Genomic DNA, 16,507 nt, shown 5'->3' on the forward strand with positions numbered 1-16,507 from the left:
GTCAGGTAGGTTGATTCCTCCAGTTCCATTCTTCTTTCTCAAGATCGCTTTGGCTATTTGAGGTTTTTTGTATTTCCATACAAATTGTGAAATTATTTGTTCTAGCTCTGTGAAGAATACTGTTGGTAGCTTGATAGGGATTGCATTGAATCTATAAATTGCTTTGGGTAGTATACTCATTTTCACTATATTGATTCTTCCAATCCATGAACATGGTATATTTCTCCATCTATTAGTGTCCTCTTTGATTTCTTTCACCAGTGTTTTATAGTTTTCTATATATAGATCTTTAGTTTCTTTGGTAGATATATTCCTAAGTATTTTATTCTTTCTGTTGCAATGGTGAATGGAATTGTTTCCTTAATTTCTCTTTCTTTCTGTTTTCTCATTATTAGTGTATAGGAATGTAAGGGATTTCTGTGTGTTGATTTTATATCCTGCAACTTTACTATAGTCATTGATTAGTTCTAGTAATTTTCTGGTGGAGTCTTTAGGGTTTTCTATGTAGAGGATCATGTCATCTGCAAATAGTGAGAGTTTTACTTCTTTTCCAATTTGGATTCCTTTTATTTCTTTTTCTGCTCTGATTGCTGTGGCCAAAACTTCCAAAACTATGTTGAATAGTAATGGTGAAAGTGGGAACCCTTGTCTTGTTCCTGACTTTAGAGGAAATGCTTTCAATTTTTCACCATTGAGGATAATGTTTGCTGTGGGTTTGTCATATATAGCTTTTATTATGTTGAGGCATGTTCCTTCTATTCCCGCTTTCTGGAGAGTTTTTATCATAAATGGGTGTTGAATTTTGTCAAAGGCTTTCTCTGCATCTATTGAGATAATCATATGGTTTTTGTTTTTCAATTTGTTAATGTGGTGTATAACATTGATTGATTTGCGGATATTGAAGAATCCTTGCATCCCTGGGATAAAGCCCACTTGGTCATGGTGTATGATCTTTTTAATGTGTTGTTGGATTCTGATTGCTAGAATTTTGTTAAGGATTTTTTGCATCTATGTTCATCAGTGATATTGGCCTGTAGTTTTCTTTTTTTGTGGGATCTTTGTCAGGTTTTGGTATTAGGGTGCTGGTGGCCTCATAGAATGAGTCTGGAAGTTTACCTTCCTCTGCAATTTTCTGGAAGAGTTTGAACAGGATAGGTGTTAGCTCTTCTCTAAATTTTTGGTAGAATTCAGCTGTGAAGCCGTCTGGACCTGGGCTTTTTTTTGCTGGAAGATTTTTGATTACAGTTTCAATTTCCGTGCTTGTGATGGGTCTGTTAAGATTCTCTACTTCTTCCTGGTCCAGTTTTGGAAAGTTGTACTTTTCTAAGAATTTGTCCATTTCTTCCTCATTGTCCATTTTATTGGCATATAATTGTTGATAGTAGTCTCTTATGATCCTTTGTATTTCTGTGTTGTCTGTTGTGATCTCTCCATTTTCATTTCTAATTTTATTGATTTGATTTTTCTCCCCATAGATCAATGGAACAAAATAGAAAGCCCAGAGATAAATCCACGCACATATGGACACCTTATCTTTGACAAAGGAGGCAAGAATATACAATAGATTAAAGACAATCTCTTTAAAAAGTGGTGCTGGGAAATCTGGTCAACCACTTGTAAAAGAATGAAACTAGAACACTTTCTAACACCATACACAAAAATAAACTCAAAATGGATTAAAGATCTAAACGTAAGACCAGAAACTATAGAACTCCTAGAGGAGAACATAGGCAAAACACTCTCTGACATACATCACAGCAGGATCCTCTATGACCCACCTTCCAGAATATTGGAAATAAAAGCAAAAATAAACAAATGGGACCTAATTAACCTTAAAAGCTTCTGCACATCAAAGGAAACTATTAGCAAGGTGAAAAGACAGCCTTCAGAATGGGAGAAAATAATAGCAAATGAAGCAACTGACGAACAACTAATCTCAAAAATATACAAGCAACTCCTACAGCTCAACTCCAGAAAAATAAATGACCCAATCAAAAAATGGGCCCAAGAACTAAATAGACATTTCTCCAAAGAAGACATACAGATGGCTAACAAACACATGAAAAGATGCTCAACATCACTCATTATCAGAGAAATGCAAATCAAAACCACTATGAGGTACCATTTCACACCAGTCAGAATGGCTGCGATCCAAAAGTCTACAAATAATAAATGCTGGAGAGGGTGTGGAGAAAAGGGAACCCTCTTACACTGTTGGTGGGAATGCAAACTAGTACAGCCACTATGGAGAACAGTGTGGAGATTCCTTAAAAAACTGGAAATAGAACTGCCTTATGATCCAGCAATCCCACTGCTGGGCATACACACTGAGGAAACCAGAAGGGAAAGAGACACGTGTAGCCCAATGTTCATCGCAGCACTGTTTATAATAGCCAGGACATGGAAGCAACCTAGATGTCCATCAGCAGATGAATGGATAAGAAAGCTGTGGTACATATACACAATGGAGTATTACTCAGCCATTAAAAAGAATACATTTGAATCAGTTCTAATGAGGTGGATGAAACTGGAGCCTATTATACAGAGTGAAGTAAGCCAGAAAGAAAAACACCAGTACAGTATACTAACGCATATATGGAATTTAGAAAGATGCTAACAATAACGCTGTGTACAAGACAACAAAAGAGACACTGATGTATAGATCAGTCTTATGGACTCTGTGGGAGAGGGAGAGGGTGGGAAGATTTGGGAGAATGGCATTGAAACATGTAAAATATCATGTATGAAACGAGATGCCAGTCCAGGTTTGATGCACAATACTGGATGCTTGGGGCTAGTGAACTGGGACGACCCAGAGGGATGGTATGGGGAGGGAGGAGGGAGGAGGGTTCAGGATGGGGAACACATGTATACCTGTGGCGGATTCATTTTGATATTTGGCAAAACTAATTATGTAAAGTTTAAAAAATAAAATAAAATTAAAAAAAAAAGATGGAAAGTAGTGAAACAGGTAAAGTGCTTACTAGAAGGAAAAGAGCATAGTATGTGTGGGTAGACACGCAGGTAGGCTCAGAGAATCATGCCTTGTGGTAGCTTTAATCACTTTTATGGGGCATTTCTGTTGAGTTTCCTTTGGCTATCATTTTGATTTGCTTGTATTTGGTATATCTCAGGATCTTCCCATATGTGCATGTGCGTCTCTCAACCAAGATGGCCTATGAGTAGCTTTGACCTCACTCCCAATTTGACCTCCAAGAAACTCTCTAGTTGAGAAGGTTTTCTTGACTTCAAGAGTGAGAAATATGTGGTCTCTTATCTTTTATCTGGTCAAGGTCCAGCCTCCTCTCTCAATTGTTTTTTTTTTTTTTAATTTAAATTTATTTATTTTAATTGGAGGCTAATTACTTTACAATATTGTATTGGTTCTGCCACACATCAACATGCATCTGCCACGGGTGTACATGTGTTCCCCATCCTGAACCCCCCTCCCACCTCCCTTCCCATACCATCCCTCCGGGTCATCCCAGTGCACCAGCCCAAGCATCCTGTATCGAACCTGGACTGGCGATTTGTTTCTTATATGATATTATACATGTTTCAATGCCATTCCCCCAAATCATCAAAACCTCTCCCTCTCCCACAGAGTCCAAAAGACTGTTCTATACATCTCTGTCTGTTTTGCTGTCTCGCATACAGGGTTATCATTACCATCTTTTAAAATTCTATATATATGCATTAGTATACTGTATTGGTGTTCCTCTCTCAGTTGTTCTGCTATTGATGTTTTGGAATTTCTGTCCATAGGGAATGAATTAAAGTTACTTGCCCTGGGGCTGGGCGCAGATCTACCTCTTGCCTCAAATGTATATTGTGAACATAGACAAAAAAGTCCTTAACAGAATTTTAGCAAACTAATTCTAGCAATATTCAAATATGCTTATATGCTATGACCAACTGTGGTTTATTTCAGGAATGCAAGATTGGTTTAATACTCAAAAATTAGTGTTATTCACCACATTAAAAAATGGAAGGGGAGGGAATTCCCTGATGGTCCAGTGGTTAGGACTCTGTGCATCCACTGCAAGGGGTCTGGATTTGATCCCTAGTTGGGAAACTAGATTGTGTGAAATTACAAAAGATCTTGAATAACAAAAGCTATCCAGTGAAAGAACAAAGCTGGAGGTGTCACACTTCCTTATCTCGAACTACGTTACAAGGCTACAGTAATCAAAACAGTATGGTACTGGCATAAAAACATACAGGTTGATGGGACAGAATAGAGAACTCAAATATAAACCAATGCATACACAACTAATCTTTGAGAAGGGAGTCAAGATTACTCAATGGAGAAACAATAGTATCTTAATAAATGGTGCTGAGAAAACTGGATATTCACATGCAAAACAATGTGAATTGGACTATCTTATACCACTCACAAATATTAACTCAAAATAGATTAAAGAGTTAAATGTAAGACTTGAAATGATAAAAATTCTAAAGGAAATTTATTTTAAAAATAGTTTTCAGAATATAAACTTGCATAACTTATTAGAATAAAAAAATAATGTTGCTATAGCATCAGGTACACAATGGGATATTATTCAGCTTTAAAAAAGAAGAGATCCTGCCAGTCCAACAATATGGATGGAACTTGATTATGCTAAAGGAACTAAGTCAGAAAAAACACTCACTCCCCAAATTTTATTTGCTTTAAATAACTAATTCATTTAGGAATTTGTCTAAATTTGGGTTTCAATTCTAAAATCTAACTTTGTTTTTCACCTAGTGATAACTTACCTTAATTATAGGAGGAAGCAGGAAAAGGTGAGGATATTAATGGTAAGGTGTGAGTGTTAGTCGCTCAGTCTTATCTGACTTTTTGCGACCCCATGGACGGTAGCTCGCAAGGCTCCTCTGTCCATGGAATTCTTCAGGCAAGAATACTAGAGTGGGTTGTCATTCCCTTCTCTGGGGGATCTTCCCCACCCAGGGATCGAACATGGGTCTCCTGCATAGCAGTCAGATTCTTTCTGTCTGGGCCACCAGGGAAGCCCCCATAAGGAGTAAGGAGTAATGGTCAATATTATTATGGCTCTCAGGGTGTTCCCTCCAAGTGGTGGCCGAGGTCTCTATCAATTACTAATCATCTACAAACCACAGTGTCAGATGGCTGCTGCCAAATGTGTTTTGAAGAAGGTGCTTCTGATTCCTCAATCTCTGGAAGTCCTTCATAGGACTGGTTTGAGAAACTTTGATTTTTGCCATCAAAATTTTACCCTCAAAAGCATCCAAGGGAATGAGCATAGCTTCCTAACATATTTCTGAAAAATCCAGCATCTTGTAAATATCTCTTCACTTGCTTGAGCCAGATCTTGGCCTGCACAGAGAGCACCCTGTGTCTCTGGAGAGATTTTGGCAGAGGCTTTCCTTCATCAGCAATGCTCACGTCTTTCCATACACTTCCTGAATGCTGAGATTGTTGTTTGTTCTTCTTCTTTGATCCATCTCTAAGAACTGACATCTTTCTCTGAAAAGTTTGTAATTGTTTCCGAAAGATACCTATCTTCTTTATCAGACAACCCAGATATGCTATTTTATAAACATTTCTAAGGAAATAATGGTTCCTCTTGCCTGGGGTATATTTCTTTTCTTTTTTGCATTTAGTTGTGATTCCTTGCCTAGTATGCTGCTTCTTGGAAGGGCAGAAGCATATAAACTACCGAATTATAGGCAAATAGGCCACTGCCATAAACCTTGACTTGGCTGAAAGTGTAAGAAAGCCCCTGTGATTCATGACACATGGCCCATCATTTTATTCTATTACAGATACTTTTAGTCCACAGCCCTGGGCAGGAGACATTTTACACCAAGTACCTCTGTTGAAAAGACTATTCTTTAGGACTAGATTTTCTCATCTATCCCTCTTCCACATGGTTCAAGGTCATCCTCTCACTCCCAGCCATATTTTCAATCATACTTGCTTAGGGTGATAGAATTTCTATTCCTACTCTCCATGTACTCTTAGAATTTCTATTCCTATTCTCCATGTACTCTTCCAATGCCTCTGAATGGAATGGAGGAGAAATGCAGTTGAAGCACTTCTGATATTAGGACTTTCTGCTCATCTCTCTTGGAACACCAAGACCCTCTACACTCATTTCACTCATGGTGCTGATGCCAAAAACTTGGTCTCTGTGCACTGAATTGAATCTTGGAGACAGAGTTTTGGGTGAAGTAGAAGATAATAGCTGTATTGCTTTTCAAAGCAAAGGAAGGACACAATGGGCTCATGCCCCTCAAAACTGTATGTCTCAACCTGGGAAGATTTGGTGAGGGGTTTTTTTGCAATGGTTCAAGGGTGGGGTTGTTGATAAGAGTAGGATGTGTTCAGGGCCTTCACTTTGAGCATTCTTTGGCATTGCCTTTCTTTGGGATTGGAATGAAAACTGACCTTTTCCAGTCCTGTGGCCACTGCTGAGTTTTCCAAATATGCTGGCATATTGAGTGCAGCACTTTCACAGCATCATCTTTCAGCATTTGGAATAGCTCAACTGGAATTCCATCACCTCCACTAGCTTTGTTCGTAGTGATGCTTTCTAAGGCCCACTTGACTTCACATTCCAGGATGTCTGGCTCTAGGTCAGTGATCACACCATCGTGATTATCTTGGTTGTGAAGATCGTTTTTGTACAGTTCTTCCGTGTATTCTTGCCACCTCTTCCTAATATCTTCTGCTTCTGTTAGGTCCATACCATTTCTGTCCTTTATCGAGCCCATCTTTGCATGAAATGTCCCCTTGGTATCTCTAATTTTCTTGAAGAGATCTCTAGTCTTTCCCATTCTGTTGTTTTCCTCTATTTCTTTGCATTGATCGCTGAGGAAGGCTTTCTTATCTCTTCTTGCTATTCTTTGGAACTCAGCATTCAGATGCTCATATCTTTCCTTTTCTCCTTTGCTTTTTGCTTCTCTTTTTTCACAGCTATTTGTAAGGCCTCTTCAGACAGCCATTTTGCTTTTTTGCATTTCTTTTCCATGGGGATGGTCTTGATCCCTGTCTCCTGTACAATGTCATGAACCTCATTCCATAGTTCTTCAGGCACTCTATCTATCAGATTTAGGTCCTTAAATCTATTTCTCACTTCCACTGTATAATCATAAGGGATTTGATTTAGGTCATACCTGAATGGTCTAGTGGTTTTCCCTACTTTCTTCAATTTAAGTCTGAATTTGGCAATAAGGAGTTCATGATCTGAGCCACAGTCAGCTCCTGGTCTTGTTTTTGTTGACTGTATAGAGCTTCTCCTTCTTTGGCTGCAAAGAATATAATCAATCTGATTTCAGTGTTGACCATCTGGTGATGTCCATGTGTAGAGTCTTCTCTTGTGTTGTTGGAAGAGGGTGTTTGCTACGACCAGTGCATTTTCTTGGCAAAACTCTATTAGTCCTTGCCCTGCTTCGTTCCGTATTCCAAGGCCTAATTTGCCTGTTACTCCAGGTGTTTCTTGATTGCCTACTTTTGCATTCCAGTCCCCTATAATGAAAAGGACCTCTTTTTTGGGTGTTAATTCTAAAAGGTCTGTAGGTCTTCATAGAACCGTTCAACTTCAGCTTCTTCAGCGTTACTGGTTGGGGCATAGACTTGGATTACTGTGATACTGAATGGTTTGTCTTGGAAATGAACAGAGATCATTCTGTCGTTTTTGAGATTGCATCCAAGTACTGGATTTCGGACTCTTTTGTTGACGATAATGGCTACTCCATTTCTTCTAAGGGATTCCTGCCCACAGTATTAGATATAATGGTCATCTGAGTTAAATTCACCCATTCCAGTCCATTTTAGTTCGCTGATTCCTAGAATGTCGACATTCACTCTTGCCATCTCTTGTTTGACCACTTTCAATTTGCCTTGATTCATGGACCTGACATTCCAGGTTCCTATGCAATATTGCTCTTTACAGCATTGGACCTTGCTTCTATCACCAGTCACATCCACAGCACAATTGCACTCATCTCACACGCTAGTAAAGTAATGCTCAAAATTCTCCAAGCCAGGCTTTAGCAATATGTGAACCATGAACTTCCAGATGTTCAAGCTGGTTTTAGGAAAGACAGTGGAACCAGAGATCAAATTGCCAACATCCACTGGATCATCGAAAAAGCAAGAGAGTTCCAGAAAAACATCTATTTTTGCTTTATTGACTATGCCAAAGCCTTTGCCTGTGTGGATCACAATAAACTGGGGAAAATTCTGAAAGAGATGGGAATACCAGACCACCTGACCTGCCTCTTGAGAAACCTATATGCAGGTCAGGAAGCAACAGTTAGAATTGGACATGGAACAACAGTCTGGTTCCAAATAGGAAAAGGAGTACGTCAAGGCTGTATATTGTCACCCTGCTTATTTAACTTCTATGCAGAGTACATCATGAGAAACTCTGGGCTGGAAGAAACACAAGCTGGAATCAAGATTGCCGGGAGAAATATCAATAACCTCAGATATGCAGATGACACCACCCTTATGGCAGAAAGTGAAGAGGAACTCAAAAGCCTCTTGATGAAAGTGAAAGTGGAGAGTGAAAAAGTTGGCTTAAAGCTCACCATTCAGAAAACGAAGATCATGGCATCTGGTCCCATCACTTTATGGGAAATAGATGGGGAAACAGTGGAAACAGTGTCAGACTTTATTGTTTTGGGCTCCAAAATCACTGCAGATGGTGACTGCAGCCAAGAAATTAAAAGATGCTTACTCCTTGGAAGAAAAGTTATGACCAACCTAGATAGCATATTCAAAAGCAGAGACATTACTTTGCCAACAAAGGTCCGTCTAGTCAAGGCTATGGTTTTTCCAGTAGTCATGTATGGATGTAAAAATTAGACTATAAAGAAAGCTGAGCGCGGAAGAATTTATGCTTTTGAACTGTGGTGTTGGAGAAGACTCTTGAGAGTCCCTTGGACTGCAAGGAGATCCAACCAGTCCATCTTAAAGGAGATCAGTCCTGGGTGGTCATTGAAAGGACTGATGCTGAAGTTGAAGCTCCAATACTTTGGCCACCTGATGCGAAGAACTGACTCATGTGATAAGCCCCTGATACTGGGAAAGATTGAAGGCAGGAGGAGAAGGGATGACAGAGGATGGAAGAGTTGGATGGAATCACCAACTCGATGGACATGAGTTTGAGCAAGCTTCCAGGAGTTGGTAATGGGCAGGGAAGCCTGGCGTGCTGCAGTCCATGGGGTTGCAAAGAGTTGGACACTACTGAGTGACTGAACTGAACTGATAGTGTAATCCATGGTACAGAATATAGGATAAAAAAGAGGAAGAGTTTGCCCTGATTCTGAAGAGTTGTAGGATATAAAAGTTTAGAATACCTTTAGTTTGGAAGTCTTAAATTATTTACTTAGGATGGGTACCCACTGCAATATAAGAAATCAGGCTTTAGAGACTGATGTAGAGAGAATGAGCCCTGGCATACAAGAAGCTAACAGCTATTGGTTATAGCTGTTATAACCAATATATAACCAATATATTGGTTATATAGCATGAAGCTTGATGCCAGCAATTTGAAGGAACCATTTAGAACTAGTATCCTAAACTCTACATGTTCCAGGACACTGATCTTAAAGCTCAGGTTCAGAATCTTGTTTTATAGGCTCTAGGTGTATATTGTGGGGCTTCCCTGGTGGCTCAGATGGTAAAGTGTCTGCCTGAAATGTGGGTGATCTGGGTTCGATCCCTGGCTTGGGAAGAACCCCTGGAGAAGGAAATGGCAACCCACTCTAGTACTCTTACCTGGAAAATTCCATGGACAGAGGAGCCTTGTAAGCTACAGTCCATGGGATTGCAAAGAGTCGAACACAACTGAGCAACTAAGCACAGCACAGTACAGTATACACCTGTGAGGTGAAGTGAAGTGAAGGTTCAATGCAGGGTCTCCTGCATTGCAGAAAGATTCTTTACCATCTGAGCCACCAGGGAAGCCCAAGAATACTGGAGTGGGTAGCCTATTCCTTCTCCAGGGGATCTTCCCATCCCAGGAATTGAACTGGAGTCTCCTGCATTTCAGGTGGATTCTTCACCAGCTGAACTACCAGGTGGATACTACTCCAATATTAAAGTGCTTAAAGTCCAGTTTTCCCACCTTTCCCAACAAGGTTGGGTCACTCTTTTTTAACCTTCTGTGGCCTACTCTGAGGCTGTCTACAAGCTTATATATTTATGAACACATTTATTGCAAGTTGTTAGTTTTAGATTTACAATGTGGTATCAGGCTATTTAGTGGTATTGGTGGTTGGGGACGGGGAGGCTGATAGCATCTCAGAGGGCAGCTAGATACTGTCATACACACTTTTCAAGTTCTCCATTTTTGTGAAATAGAAAGTCTCTGGATCTAAGTTATATGTGATTCTCAGTCTCTGTGGTCATATTCTATTTCTACTCCTGACCACTCAACAAGGAACCAAGATATCAAGGGACACTTCTTTTGTTTCATGCCTGGGTTGAGTGGGCCATGACATATGATGATGTACAGTCCTTTCCCATATTCTGTGTGTCTCTAAGGGGAAGGAGGAGTTGGCCGTGGACCCTTTGTGCATTTTCTGATTGCTTCACTTGTATTACCCCTGAGGCCCCCTTTGTTCCTGAAATAGGTTGGGCACATCTTGCTTCCTAGAACCAACACTACCAGAAACAGCATAAATAAAGCCAAATGGGAAACAGGATCATGTTTGTAACACTCTTTGGGCAGGTAACAATACCTAGTATGGACTAGAGATTCTGGGGAGGAAAGGAAAAGTGGGGTGAAATTACTGAAGGAAGCTCAATGTTTCTTTGTTGGTTTTACTGGCCTCTCTCGTCATCCTCTTCCTGGATGTAAGGCTTGATGCCAGGGCCCCTGAGGCTTTTTCCACAAATAAAAGGAGGTGAGCAGTGTGGTGACCCCATTTCAGAATCTTGGGGGGTAACCAAAATGATGTCCTTTGTCTCTCTGCTCCTGGTAGGCATCCTATTCCATGCCACCCAGGCTGAACAGTTAACAAAATGTGAGGTGTTCCGGGAGCTGAAAGACTTGAAGGGCTACGGAGGTGTCAGTTTGCCTGAATGTGAGTTCCCTGCTATTTTGCTTTGTCCCATAATTCATCCTCTTCACTCTTTCCCTCCATTCTCTTCATCCTCTTTTTCCCCTCTACTTTTAATTATCAAACAATTCTCTTATTTGTTTACTCTTTTATTACATTTATTTATCTATCTCTCCTTTTTCCCATTGTCTGATCCTTTGGAACTCTTTTCACCTTATCAAGATACTCTGTGGTCTGCCATATTTGGAGATTGGTTGGAGAGCCTTCTTCGGTCTGGGAATACAGGTCCTCATTTATGCTATACATGAACATCCTTGTGAAATCTCTTTTTCATCTTTCTTTCAGGGGTCTGTACCACGTTTCATACCAGTGGTTATGACACACAAGCCATAGTACAAAACAATGACAGCACAGAATATGGACTCTTCCAGATAAATAATAAAATTTGGTGCAAAGACAATCAGAACCCTCACTCAAGCAACATCTGTAACATCTCCTGTGACAGTGAGTAACTTCTTTTTACTCTGTTCCTGTGTTTTTCTGAAACCTACTCCTGGGATAACCTCCTTTTTTTTTGGTATGAAGCACACCTCTGGCTTCACTGCCTTGGACTCCAAATTAACTGTGGGACTTGATAATACCGAGTAAGAGGCTCTTAGAATTTTTCATTAACACTAAATCCCCAGACAGTTTCTTAAAGTTCATGGGTAGGTGACCTGAGCTGTTTGGGGATCTTAATGTATAATACCCTGTATTTTCAGACTAAGTTGGTTGATGAAGTTGATAATTCCTAAGGAGCTGCCCCAGAGAAGAGAAGGGAGTCCTTACCTAGGGATAGGCATTACTGTATTAAATTTCTCACCCAGAAGGCAACAGGCATAAGCCTCTAGTTCAGAGAAAACCAGAGAAGAGGGAAATTCATTATCCTTCTGGGTAATACTTAGCTCTCTCATTTTTTCCACCTATAACTCCTGCCAGAGTTCTTGGATGATGATCTTACTGATGACATTATGTGTGTCAAGAAGATTCTGGATAAAGTAGGAATTAACTACTGGTGAGTCACCTCTCTATTTTTCACTTAATCTTCCCTCTCTTTCTTCTCAGTCCTTTCGTCCCAGCACTATACTCCTTTCTCTCTATTTCCTGGTCTTTTAAGCTAGAATGTAATCTTAAAAACAAAAATCATCAAGCAGACTCCGGTTTCCAATTTTGAAGCTTCACTTACTTCACTCCCGTTAGCAATTTTCCTACCTAGGGTTCCCTAATAGAGGGCTGAGATCCAGGATTTCCTTCACCAGGACTTGAACATCTAATTCTACTTGTTCAGTCCCACATCCTAAGGCACGCCCTTTGACCACTGCCCCGCAATTTTCTTGGAGTTTTAAAAAATGGACCTTACTCCACTAAGTGGCTCAGTGTCTCTAGCCATGTGGCTAGGAAAGTCTGTCTGTAATTTTCACCCACAGTCTTCCACCTCAGCCTTCCTGGGGATAAAGCTAGATGTAAATCTAACCAAGATCCCATCAGTAATTTGCCTTGTCTCCTTCTTCATGATCAGGTTGGCCCATAAAGCACTCTGTTCTGAGAAGCTGGATCAGTGGCTCTGTGAGAAGTTGTGAACACCTGCTGTCTTTGCTGCTTCTGTCCTCTTTCTGTTCCCGGAACTCCTCTGCCCCATGGCTACCTCGTTTTGCTTCTTTGTACCCCCTTGAAGCTAACTCGTCTCTGAGCCCTGGGCCCTGTAGTGACAATGGACATGTAAGGACTAATCTCCAGGGGTGCATGAATGGCGCTCTGGACTTTTGACCCTTGCTCAATGTCCCTGATGGCGCTTTTAATGCAACAGTACATATTCCACTTTTGTCCTGAATAAAAAGCCTGATTTTGAGTGGCTGGCTGTATTTTCTTCCTGGTGGGAGAGGGAGGAAATAGGGTGAGTAGGTAGACCTGGCCATGGGTCACAGACCCCTTCATCTCTACTAAAGAGGATAGAGAGGCTGAACTTATAACAACTCAAAGATGGAGATTACTTTCTGTATTAATTCAATTCAACAGAGTTTTATTGATCACCTAGCATAATTTAAAGAGCTATGGAGGGGATCTAAAGTTGACTAAAAGCATCTCTTACCTAAACTGCTGCTAAGTCACTTCAGTTGTGTCCGACTCTGTGTGACCCCATAGACGGTAGCCCACAAGGCTCCCATGTCCCTGGAATTCTCCAGGCAAGAACAATGGAGTGGGTTGCCATTTCCTTCTCCAGTGCATGAAAGTGAAAAGTGAAAGTGAAGTCGCTCAGTCGTGTCTGACTCAGCGACCCCATGGACTGCAGCCTACCAGGCTCTTCCATCCATGGGATTTTCCAGGCAAGAGTACTGGAGTGGGGTGCCATTGCCTTCTCTGCTTACCTAAACTAGTATACTACAAACATTAATAAATAGTTATAATACAAGATTCAATGGACATGGACTTGGGCAAACACTGGGAGATGGTGGGGGACAGGGAGTCCTGGTGGGCTGCAGTCCATGGGGTCACAAAGACTCAGACATGACATAGTGACTGAGCAGCAACAACAACAGCAACATAATACAAGATATAGTGTCACAAGTATCATTAGAGAGGTTAGAAAACTGTCAATATCTTCTAATTCCCTCCTCTTACCTCTATACCCACTGGGCCTTTTGGCATTCAGACTATATTTGTCTTGTCTCAGAGACGAGCAGCTCCCAAATGAAGCTGCCATAATCTGTTTAGGGACATATAGGCCCTGTCGAGCAGTGAACAGGACATCCCTCTCTTACACTTATGAAAACAAACTCTCAGGAAATAACTTGGTATTCATCATATGATTTTAGTCTGAATTTGAACACAATGTGACACATCTCCCAGGGGTACTGTATGCTATTCCTTCCCTAATTATGGGACAAAATGTTTTTCCCCAAGTCTACAAGGTTTTAGAATAATCGCTGTTCACAGTTGTATATGGGAGGGTAGGATTGAATGACCATTCCACCAACTAAACGCACACATCTCCTTATTATATGCTTCAGTTACAGTCTCAGGAAGGCATCACTTCAGTTCAGTTCAGTCACTCAGTCATGTCCAACTCTTTGCAACCCCATGAACCGCAGCGCGCAAGACCCACCTGCCCATCACCAACTCCAAACTCATGTCCATTGAGTCAGTGACGCCATCCAACCATTTCATTCTCTATCGTCCCCTTCTCCTCCTGCCCTCAATCTTTCCCAGCATCAGGGTCTTTTCAAATGAGTCAGCTCTTCGTATCAGGTGGCCAAAGTACTGGAGTATCAGTTTCAACATTAGTCCTTCTAATGAACACCCAGGACTGATCTTTAGGATGGACTGGTTGGATCTCCTTGCAGTCCAAGGGACTCTCAAGAGTCTTCTCCAACACCACAGTTCAAAAGCATCAATTCTTCAGCGCTCAGCTTTCTTTGTAGTCCAACTCTCACATCCATACATGACTACTGGAAAAACCATAGCCTTGACTAAATGGACCTTTGTTGGCAAAGTAATGTCTCTGCTTTTTAACATGCTACCTAGGTTGGTCATAACTTTCCTTCCAAGGAGTAATTGACTTTTAATTTCATGGCTGCAATCACCATCTGCAGTGATTTTGAGCCCTCAAAAGTAAAATCTCTAACTGTTTCCATTGTTTCCCCATCTATTTCCCATGAAGTGATGGGACTGGATGCCATGATCTTCGTTTTCTGAATGTTGAGCTTTAAGCCAACTTTTTCACTCTCCTCTTTCACTTTCATCAAGAGGCTTTTGAGTTCCTCTTCACTTTCTGCCATAAGGGTGGTGTCATCTGCATATCGGAGGTTATTGATATTTCTCCCAGCAACCTTGACTCCAGCCTGTGCTTCTTTCAGCCCAGTGTTTCTCATGATGTACTCTGCATAGAAGTTAAATAAGCAGTATACAGCCACAATATACACAATATACATCCTTGACGTACTCCTTTTCCTATTTGGAACCAGTCGACTATTCCATGTCCAGTTCTAACTGTTGCTTCCTGACCCGCATATAGGTTTCTAAAGAGGCAGGTCAGGTGCTCTGGTATTCCCATCTCTTTCAGAATTTTCTACAGTTTATTGTGATCCACACAGTCAAAGGCTTTGGCATAGTCAGTAAAGCAGAAATAGATGTTTTTCTGGAACTCTTTCTTTTTGATGATCCAGCAGATGTTGGCAATTTGATCTCTGGTTCCTCTGCCTTTTCTAAAACCAGCTTGAACATCTGGAAGTTCACGGTTCACATATTGCTAAAGCCTGGCTTGGAGAATTTTGAGCATTACTTTACTAGTGTGTGAGATGAGTGCAATTGTGTGGTAGTTTGAGCATTCTTTGGCATTGCCTTTCTTTGGGACTGGAATGAAAACTGACCTTTTCCAGTCCTGTGGCCACTGCTGAATTTTCCAAATTTGCTGGTATATTGAGTGCAGCACTTTCACAGCATCATCTTTTAGGATTTGAAATAGCTCAACTGGAATTCCATCACCTCCACTAGCTTTGTTCATAGTGATGCTTTCTAAGGCCCACTTGACTTCACATTCCAGGATGTCTGGCTCTAGGTGAGAGATCATATCATCGTGATTATCTGGGTTGTGAAGATCTTTTTTGCACAGTTCTTCTGTGTATTCTTGCCACCTCTTCCTAATATCTTCTGCTTCTGTTAGGTCCATACCATTTCTGTCCTTTATCGAGCCCATCTTTGCATGAAATGTTCCCTTGGTATCTCTAATTTTCTTGAAGAGATCGCTAGTCTTTCCCATTCTATTGTTTTCCTCTATTTCTTTGCACTGATCACTGAGGAAGGCTTTCTTGTCTCTCCTTGCTATACTTTGGAACTCTGAATTCAGATGCTTATGTCTTTCCTTTTCTCCTTTGCTTTTCACTTCTCTTCTTTTCACAGCTATTTGTAAGGCTTCCTCAGACAGCCATTTTGCCTTTTTGCATTTCTTATTCTTGGGGATGGTCTTGATCCTGTACAGTGTCACGAACCTCCGTTCATAGTTCATCAGGCACTCTGTCTGTCAGATCTAGTCCCTTAAATCTATTTCTCAGTTCCACTGTATAATCATAAGGGATTTGATTTAGGTCATACCTGAATGGTCTAGTGGTTTTCCCCACTTCTTCAATTTAAGTCTGAATTTGGTAGTAAGGAGTTCATGATCTGAGCCACAGTCAGCTCGCAGTCTTGTTTTTGCTGACTGTATAGAGCTTCTCCATCGTTGGCTGTAAAGAGTATAATCAATCTGATTTCGGTGTTGGCCATCTGATGATGTCCTTGTGTAGAGTCTTCTCTTGTGTTTTTGGAAGAGGGTGTTTGTTATGACCAGTGCATTCTCTTCGCAAAACTCTATTATCCTTTTCCCTGCTTCATTCTGTACTCCAAGGCCAAATTTGCCTTTTACTCCTGGTGTTTCTTGACTTCCTACTTTTGCATT

At 40.8% G+C, this 16,507-nt stretch overlaps 1 protein-coding gene across 1 annotated transcript; it reads left to right on the forward strand.

Moving 5' to 3' along the window:
• Positions 1 to 10,863: 10,863 nt before the first annotated feature.
• LALBA (lactalbumin alpha) lies at positions 10,864 to 12,925 on the forward strand. The gene is made up of 4 exons (XM_061416302.1): positions 10,864 to 11,061; positions 11,383 to 11,541; positions 12,016 to 12,091; positions 12,596 to 12,925. Exons 1-4 carry the CDS (start codon positions 10,929 to 10,931, stop codon positions 12,654 to 12,656), a joined length of 429 nt encoding a protein of 142 aa, XP_061272286.1. The 5' UTR covers positions 10,864 to 10,928; the 3' UTR covers positions 12,657 to 12,925.
• Positions 12,926 to 16,507: the final 3,582 nt, after the last annotated feature.

Source organism: Bos javanicus, chromosome 5 (genome assembly GCF_032452875.1).
Source record: "Bos javanicus breed banteng chromosome 5, ARS-OSU_banteng_1.0, whole genome shotgun sequence".
Lineage (NCBI taxonomy): Eukaryota > Metazoa > Chordata > Mammalia > Artiodactyla > Bovidae > Bos > Bos javanicus.

What these genes read in the sequence shown, in the direction of transcription:
- LALBA (XM_061416302.1), top strand. Translation starts at nt 10,929, where the DNA reads ATGATGTCCTTTGTCTCTCTGCTCCTGGTAGGCATCCTATTCCATGCC. An exon ending in CTGTAACATCTCCTGTGACA is followed by an intron (nt 11,542 to 12,015) that starts GTGAGTAACTTC and finishes AACTCCTGCCAG; the next exon opens with AGTTCTTGGATGATGATCTT. An exon ending in AAAGTAGGAATTAACTACTG is followed by an intron (nt 12,092 to 12,595) that starts GTGAGTCACCTC and finishes CTTCATGATCAG; the next exon opens with GTTGGCCCATAAAGCACTCT.